General features: G+C 41.9%; 2 protein-coding genes across 2 annotated transcripts; both read right to left on the minus strand.

The window, feature by feature from the left end:
- Positions 1-1,972: 1,972 nt before the first annotated feature.
- Positions 1,973-3,373, minus strand: PCYB_081540 (NOT2 / NOT3 / NOT5 family protein; the record flags this gene model as incomplete). The annotated part of the gene is made up of 3 exons (XM_004221892.1): positions 3,157-3,373; positions 2,515-2,672; positions 1,973-2,137 (listed from the first exon to the last, which is right to left on the minus strand). Coding segments are annotated over exons 1-3 (462 nt in total), but the record flags the coding sequence as incomplete, so codon positions are not given.
- Positions 3,374-6,309: 2,936 nt separating this feature from the next.
- PCYB_081550 (DNA/RNA-binding protein) lies at positions 6,310-7,714 on the minus strand (the record flags this gene model as incomplete). Its single annotated transcript, XM_004221893.1, has 3 exons — positions 6,310-6,419; positions 6,656-6,818; positions 7,664-7,714. The coding sequence occupies 3 exons, from the start codon at positions 7,712-7,714 to the stop codon at positions 6,310-6,312; spliced, it is 324 nt and encodes a 107-aa protein (XP_004221941.1).
- Positions 7,715-9,128: the final 1,414 nt, after the last annotated feature.

Raw genomic sequence — 9,128 nt, forward strand, 5'->3', positions numbered from 1 at the left:
AAAAAGGTGTCTCACCAACACAGTAGATAAATTTCCTCCTTCTTTTCTTCACAAAAATAAAAATGTGTAGACTCGTATGGAAAGCCTCAACGTGCATGAGTGGCCAATTAGTGATGCTCAAAATTGGGCATGGAAAAAAAAGGGAAAAACAAATTTCGGTGTGTGTGCTTAGGCGACACTATACTTGAGGACGCACCAAATGAGGGCTTCTATTAAAGAAACTCATAAATCGGAAGACTGCAACTTCGCGTTTGAACATGTACTAAGTCGAAGCTGGCAACAAGAGGGCATACCTAGGCACATGAGCGCGTGATCACATGATCGCATTATCACATGATGGCATTGTCACATGAGCACATTGTCACATGACCGCATTGTCACATGACCGCAGTGTCACCATGCTACACTGCCGCACGGCCATGTGGACAACCTTGGGGTGCACAAAATAGCGCGTACTCATAACGCGCTCGGAAAGTGCCACCCGAAGGAGTTGTCTTTTCTGCGTTCAGCATAGAAATTAAAAAAAAAAAAAAGGTGAACTATATCAAAAATATGATGGTAACAAATGGAACGCATTTCCCCAGTCACTTGTTTAAGAAAAAAATAGATTTGCCCTTCCGCAACTTGTGCTCTGTCTTGCAATATACAACTACATGCTGCACACAGAGTCACATTTTAAAAAAGTCCACAGCATGATGGATCCTCGTTCGCTGACAAAAAAACCTTATTAACCAAGTGAGCGGATTACTCGTGTGTGCAACTGTCAGATCGGTAGACATCCTCACAGTGAGAAGCAGATGGCACGTACGCTTCGAAAAGAAAATACGCGTTCCTGTTTGGAGGTGCACACTGGGATGGCATTACCGCTTCAGCTATTCCACAACGGCGTTCCACTATGCTGCAAGGGGGTGGTCCCACTGAGGAGGGTTTCTTTAAAGGAACATGAAAAGGGGGCAAACTTGGCACGAGGAAAGTAATGATCAGCAGCTCCTCCACCCCCCACGTCCTCCCGTAGATACCCATTCCTTAAGCTATTTGCAAAGGGGAAGAAATGAATGCATGTTACCGCGAAGATGTGAATTTTTTTTTTCACGTGTACATACACACATTGGGAGGACATCCTACGTCATACCCAGTGGAAGCAATTTTTATGAAACTGTGCCGATTTATAAACTAGACCATTTGCGATAAAAAAAAAAAGCTGCGGAGTTGACCCATTCATTTTGCAACAATATCACCTTCATGCTAGAATATATAACGAAAAACAAGTTGCTCAACTTAGCAGGAACGGGAACGTCCACCTGAGTTACCTTTTCAGGTGACATCAGTTTGGAGTTGTTTTTTTCATTGGGGGGTTGCCTAAACAGATCAGTTTATCCCTTTGCTGTCCAATGAGACCTTTCGAATTTGAAGTGGTAAATGACACGACATAGTTCATGCCAACTGTGCTGCATACTTGTGCGCGGATTTGTTTACTACAGGCCAGGACACACTAGTGGTAACCTTATATCCATTTTTTTTATTTTAAAGGAGTGAAAAAAAAAAAAAATAATTGTGCATTTTGCGGTACATCCAAACGTCCTTCCACATAGGGATCTGCATTTCCGCCTAACATGCTCTCATTTATGAGGCAGTAATAAAAAGGTTTATATCACCCTTCTAATAGGTGCTCAGTTCGCTTGGTTATGAACACCATCAGCAAAAAAAAAAATTTTGCAGCATACCAGTTGCTACGCCGTTATTTCGTCTTCCAGGTACATGTGTTCAAAAGAGAACGCCTCCTTTAGTTGTTTGGACCAGGCTGCGGAGAAAGGGGGCGTGGCCAAACATAATCACGTGCATACAAACATGCACATGTGCGAATATACGGATGTACGAATACGCATTCATACTCGCATACATTCATACGCACAGACACACAAACACACACACACACACACAAACACGCTTGCAATCGCGCGATCGTGCAAACCGTACTCGACTCGTAGTCAAAGGACAGGTAGGTTCCTTGCTCCGTTTTGTCATTCAGCATGCGAATGTTGTTATCGCACGGCAAAAACCAAGTTGTATATTTCTTGTGATACTTCCAAGACTTTTTCTTCAGTTCCTTCGCCGCCAGGTGTTGCTGGTAGGTTCCCTAATGGGGGGGTAGGCATGCGCGCGGATAGGTATGCATACAGGGAGGCACTCGCAAAGGGAGAGGTACACCCAGGGAGGCATATACACGATTGTGCACATGCGACTGACTTCTCCCTTTTGGGGGCACTCACCGGTTGGTAGTAAAATATAAAAAAGAGCGTGTCCAGGGGAAGCTTTTCGAAAAGCTGAGGGCTGCGACGGGAAGAGTACATCCGCATAGAGGCACACGCATATATATAAATATATGTTCATGTTTATGTGTACATATTTATATGTACATTCCTGCGTGCACACATGAGTGGCGCACGGAGTGGGGGGCAGGGGATGGCCACTCAGGACAAACGATAGGAACCATCGAGGTGGACTGCCCCCTACTTGCACGCACCTTTGAAAATCGGAAAGAGGAGTCGATGGGAAATACTCGCACGGGTTGCCACACATTACTCTTGGGGTGTACTGGCGGAAATGATCTCTGTCGCTTTTCTTTATACAATTTGTGTAGCTACTCTCGATGAGTTCCTGCAGTTTAAGCGCTGCGGACGGGGGGAGTGGGTGCAAGGAAAAGGGGCATAAAGGAAAAAGGAAACAAAACGAAACAAAACGAAACGAAGCGAAACAAAACGAAACAAAACGAAACAAAACGAAGCGAAATAAATTTTACAAAAAGGTGTGCCAATCTGTGTGACACAACAAACTGCAGAGGGGAGAAGAAGCCGACACGCACAAATGCAGGTGGCACTTTTTTGGGAAAATCTCAAAAGAGCAACGATTGAGAGATAGACGATGTTTTCTTCCTCTGTGGAGAGGCCTCGGGGAGGCTACTTCCTGGTGCCCAATCTACACGATGGTTCGTTTCCTTTGGGTAGAACGACCACATCGAACAACGCTTCCCCCTCAGATAAACAAATCTCATGTGTGTATGCATGACCAAATGCATTAGAGCAAAATTGCACAAATAATACAACGGTTAAACCTATTTGTGTGTGCCTTTTTTTTTTTTTTTTCTGGCGCTATTACTGTTCCGCTCGAGTAGCCTCTGAGCCGACATAGACAACTTCTCATCGCTGACTTCTTTTTCCTTCCCATCCCCCTTCATCAAATTGGTCTCGCATTGGTCTTCCATCGTTTTTTCCATTGTGAGTCTATTTGATGCCATGTACAACAAAAAATTGTATTTTTCCCCTTATCGATTACACAAAAAATTATCCCCAAATGGTCTCAAAGTTACGCAAAACGGACTCTTACTCATTTAACCTTCTCCGTTGTGTACTATTGAAAAATGATCCTTTGGAAAGAAAAATCAAGTAACTCTCAATGGAGGCAAAAAAAAGGGGAAAATATGAAGAATTCAGTTTATGGGGAAAAAAATTTATAAAAATGGGTCAAATCACCTAAGGGGTAATAAAAAAACTGTTTGGAAAATTCAAAATAAACTAATCAGGTGGGGGAAAAAAAAAAAACGGGGCACATTCTAACAAAATGAAACTTCTCCCCCGCTAGGAAAAGTGAAAAGAAAGAAAAGGATGTGTAGAAGGGACATGTCAAAGCGGTTATCTTGCGGAGAAGTTACATAAGGCACGACAGACGGTACCTACACCAAATTAAATGCAGTGTGCGATGGAGTAGCTGGAAGAAGAAAACGAAAAAAGGGCTAGGACAAGGGCAAGAACAGGGGTAGCGGCACCGGCATGGTCACCGCATGGTCAAACGTAGGGGTAGCATAACCGTCAGACAAAATCAAAGTTACGCGAAAAAAAAAATGTGTACAAAATTTTTTGAAACACCCTCAGATATGCAATACGGAAAGAAAAAAAAGAAACAACAAATGAGAAAGTAGTTGGTAAGAAACACGCGAGCACCACTAGGGGGAATAATTTCCCATGCAGTTTTGCGAAAAAAAAAAAAATACCCCTTTTCAGCACATTTTAACTAGCGTGATGGTGATCTGGCCCCCACACACCCACTGTGTAGATCTTCCCTTGTGAGTAGCCGCTGATGAGAACGAGCACTACATCCTACCCAAGGGGAATCTAAACAGAGAAAAATGGAGAGGCATAGTCAGCGGAACTACGCTAAGTTCTCAGTGTGTAACATTTAAAGGGGAATTATGCTGGTCCCTAAACTATAGGGATGTCCCCATGTGGCGACCCACCTAACCGTAAGAATTATTTTTCCCTTTCGTTTTTATGCATACATGGAGGGTAGAGCTCCCATCCCTAGTAGTCCTACCAGTATGATTAAAACCAACTCCAAAGAGATACCTATCCTTTGCATTTACATGGCAAATACGAACTAGCGGAAAAATTATACGTAAGGAAGTGCTTGGGGGGTACCATCAAAATGGAGGCAGGCATACCTACACGTATCAGCATATGTTTACACATATATCTGCCCCAATTGATGTTCTTCATTTGGGGATTGTTACCTTACTATATGTGCTCTCCACCGGTGGAGAAAGGAGTACCCAATTTATGCCAACAGAGTTGCTACGCCATTCGTTTCCAAATGGTGCCTTACCCACAATTGGAATTTTTCAAACATTTGCAAACCCATTGGACAAAAGCAGAGCGTTGGAACTACCCGTCCTCACACATGGGTATACATCTGGTTGTACCGCCTCTCCCCCACTCACAAGGGCGCAGCAGAAGAGTATCGCTAAAGGGGGTAACACCGCAAAAAAGGTTAAGGCCGCTAATAAGGCTAATGCCGCTAATAAGGTTAATGCCGCTAAAACCGAGGAAACCCTGCTGACCCCCATTTTTCCTGTTAGCTGCGCGGCCCCCTTGGGCCTCTTTCACAGAACACCATCCTCATCGCACTGGGGACCTTTAACTCTCCCCACAACCCGGCACACAATGCGAGTTGTCCCTACCTCCGTTTCCACATTTCTCCGTTAAGAAGCATTCCTTCTTGTTGGCCTCCTTTTTTCTTTTTTTTTTTTTCCAAAATGAACTTAATAAGAAGAAATATGCACATGGTTTATCCTTTGGATGAATTAAAAGGTGTGAGCTGAATATGCAAGCGTATAAAAAGCGTATATATATAAGTGTATATAAGCGTGTATATGCGTATATATATAAGCGTATATATGCGTACATATGCGTGCATACGCGTACACATGCGTATATGCATATGCGAGGGGCTTGCGCTGGCATGAATGTATAAGCAAGGTGCAGGTGTAAGCAGGCATAGGCAGATAAATCCAGACATGTACATGTATACACGTAAATATATATATGGGTGGGTATATATGTATATGTGTATGTATATGTATATGCGTGTGAAGGGTGGTGTGTCCGTTTATCGGAGTGTTCCTTTTTTTTTTTTTTTCAATCTCGCGTAGGTGTATTGTGGTATGTGTACAAATACAATAAACGCTTTAAGATCAATCAAATTAAAAGCATTCACGAGGGGGAAAAAAAAAAAAAAATTATTTAAACATGCAAGGTGTGTAACGGTGAAAGGAAAACGTGAAAAATGAAAGGAGGCTGGAAAGAAAAAATGACAATACATACACATGTATATATATAGGATGTGTATACATATATATATGTACACGCACATGTGTACATGGGCATATGTACACATACGTATGTACATACATATATAGGCACACACGTGGGAGGAGAAAAATAAATACATACAAAAAAACATAAATATGGTAAGAAATTCTTCCAATTTTTTTTTTTTTTTGCGTGTATATATATATGTATATATAAATGAGACTCTCAACAGATTCCTCCATGCTCCGATCTTGACATTTTTACTACTTCCTCGGTATCCCCTTGGGCTGGCAATGTTCCTTTCGCACTCATGTCGATGTGTTTGGTATAGGCAGGCACTGTGTGCGCCAGCATCCCTCGGCACGTCGCCATCGGCATGAGCATATGCATATTGTACTTATACACCTCTGCACAACGGGACGCGCGAAGGATCGCAGGGTGACTACTCAAAAAAAAAAAAAAAACTGGTGCAGATATGGCGCACTCGGTTTTTTTTTTCCTTTTTTTTTTTTTTGGACCCTTCTGTTCAGCCCTTTTTCTTGCATTATTGCTCATACTTCAAGGTGCACTTTTCACCATGTACATTCTTGGCTAGTTCCCAAACGGCACATGTATTTTTCTTTTGGCACTTGTATTATGCGCTACATGTTTTCTCCACATCTTTCACTTAGCTTGCAACAAAATCTGGGTGCTTCTTCAGAACGATCGTTATTTTGGGGATCCTCCTGTTGATTCGTTCCGAGCTAAAGTAGGCCGTTTCTACTTTGATGATTTGACCTACGGGGGAGGAGTGCCATGCAACGCGGTGAGGTGAGTAATCAGATATGCAGCATTCGAACCAACGAAGGGAAACATGCCGGGTGTGCAAAGAGGTAAATGTACAAAGAGGCAAATGTACAAAGAGGTAAATGTACAAAGAGGTAAATGTGCAAAGACGCAAATGTACAAAGGCGCAAATGTACAAAGACGTATTGTACAAAGACGTATCGTACAAAGACGCATTGTACACTTACCTATGTCTTCCTTTTCCATTATGGACGCTGCACCGATTGCAATTTTGGTGGCGCTACCCAAACCCGTTATTATGACTTCGTCGAATGGGCTCTTTTCCTCATTTCCTGTAAACATTCTTTTTCCGATGCGAGCATAGAACGTTGGCTTTTTCGTCATGGACACCTACAACGGGGGGGGGTGAAGCAACAAGCGGATGTATACACAAGTCCGGGTTCATGTGTGCATGTGCGCATGTGCGCATGGGCGGCAAGCGGAAGCTTCGCCTCTCAATGGGCGCGCCTGAGTTGGACGAAATTGCGATGCACGTGAGGGGAGCAGTCATCATGTGTGTATGTGTTTGGAGCAGCCATCATGTGTGTATGTGTTTGGAGTAGCCATCATGTGTGTATGTGTTTGGAGTAGCCATCGTGTGTATATGAGCATGTGGAGCAGCGCGCGCATGTGCTAACGTCAAAGGGAGCACACAAAATACTCATCGTGGCAAAAATATAAAAAAAATAAAACAGACAGCGTAGCAAATAAATGAACGAACAAGCATAAAATGAGGAATTGTTTCCACCGCCCGTTCAAATCCAGCTTCCCGTTTAACATTTGAAGGACGTCCAACCCAATTTTACATAGCAACACACGATTGAGAGAAAAAGTGCAATACACAAATGAGTCATACGCGCGTTTTGTGCATGGCAACGGGAAGTCACGACGAAATAAATATTTTTTGAAATCATTCCGGGAAGGAGAATGGAAAAAGAAAAGGATGCACATTTGGGTCTACATTTGGGTCTACAACTGGATCTACAACTGGATCTACAACTGAGTCTACAATTGGATCTACAACTGCATCTACATTTGGGTCCACATATTGAGGTTCGTTTATTTTGGTCACGTTAACTGCTCTCCATGTGCCGTCCCGCTATTCATTCTCCACGTTTCGCCGCGTCATATATCTCCCTTTGTTAGCGCTCTGCATTTCCCCCCTCTGGGCTACACCCCAAGGGCGCCGTGGTTACCTGAATCGAATTCTCGGCCCGTTCCTGTGACAGTTCCTCTGTGCTTCCCATTTTGCATAAATCACGGGGTGGTTGGTGAAAGAGGCAAATACAAATACGTTTGCGTAACTGTGCGGGTGCGCTGTACACTTGAGGCGGTTTAAACGAGCATATGCAAGTGGTATATACACGTATACATGTACTGCTCAAACGGCGTTATCTATATGGGAGTTCCAGGAGTCAACACGTGCGCATAGGCATATATATATATGTACACTTCAGCATATGTATGGATGTACGTAGATATACATGGAGATGACGTAACAAAAGGAGCGCAAAACGTTATTTATATGAACGAAAAAAAAAAAAAAAAAAAAAAAAGGAACAAACAAACAGTATAAATGAAAAATAAAGTAATCGATAAGATAATGAAGTGAAACAGCCCTTTTCTTTTTATTTGTAAAAGATTGAATTTCAAAAAAAAATATTCAAAATGAGAGGAGATGAAAATTTTCGAAAGGTACCTCTTCGATAACATAACAACATGTAACGTAATCAATTACAAAATGAAGAAGCTCTTGTCACAGAAATATGTAGCATATAATGCGTAAACATATATACAGCACATACTACCAAAAGGGGAAAAAAAAAAAAAAAAATAGAAAAATAAAAATTTTAATGTTTAAAAAAAAAAATAATGATACGAATCAATTTAGGTAATAATAATTAATGATAAAAAGGGAGGGGGGCGAAAAACGAAATAAAAAATTATGCTTGAAAAAAAATGTATATACATATATATAAATATCATACGCTCAGATATGCTCCCCCTCGTAAGAAATTATGTACCAACGCGTTGGAATGTAAAAAATAATTGCTTCTGAATACATAGCGTGGACGTAGGTGGGCGGGCAGTAGGTAACATAACCATACGCGTGTATAATGATGGGTGAAGCTTTTCTTCCTTTTCCCCCTTTTGTGCAGCCCAACGTCGCTTATGCGCTACGACGAGTATTGTTTTTTTTTGCACGCAATATAGTTTGTATTCACTTCTCTGATATGCTCTAACTTTGAGCGCGGAGAGTAGCATATGGCCCTGCGGGGTGCATACGTTATTTTATTTATTTTTTTTTTTTGGCGGGCATACGCCACGGCATAGAATCGCCAAAATGAGGTGAGCCTTTATATAAGTAAATGCCGTTATCCTGCTAAAAATGTGCTGCTATACTCACAAAATGCTTATGCATCCCTGGAGCACACACGTGGAAAGATAAACTTTCTGTCATTAATCACAAAAGGAAACACAGATTGTGGTACCTCTCATGCCAAGTTCTAGCGTTATTTTTGCTTTTTCTAACTGTTTGGGAAAAGCGGAAAGGGAAAATATCACCGTGGGGGGAGTAGTCGGCAACTAAATGTAGGAAAAAAAAAAAAAAAAAAAAATTGACACGGCGAACAAAAAAATGAACTGCATTCCTGTTGAAAA

The sequence above is a fragment of the Plasmodium cynomolgi genome, chromosome 8 (assembly GCF_000321355.1).
Source record: "Plasmodium cynomolgi strain B DNA, chromosome 8, whole genome shotgun sequence".
In the NCBI taxonomy this organism is placed as follows: Eukaryota; Apicomplexa; class Aconoidasida; order Haemosporida; family Plasmodiidae; genus Plasmodium; species Plasmodium cynomolgi.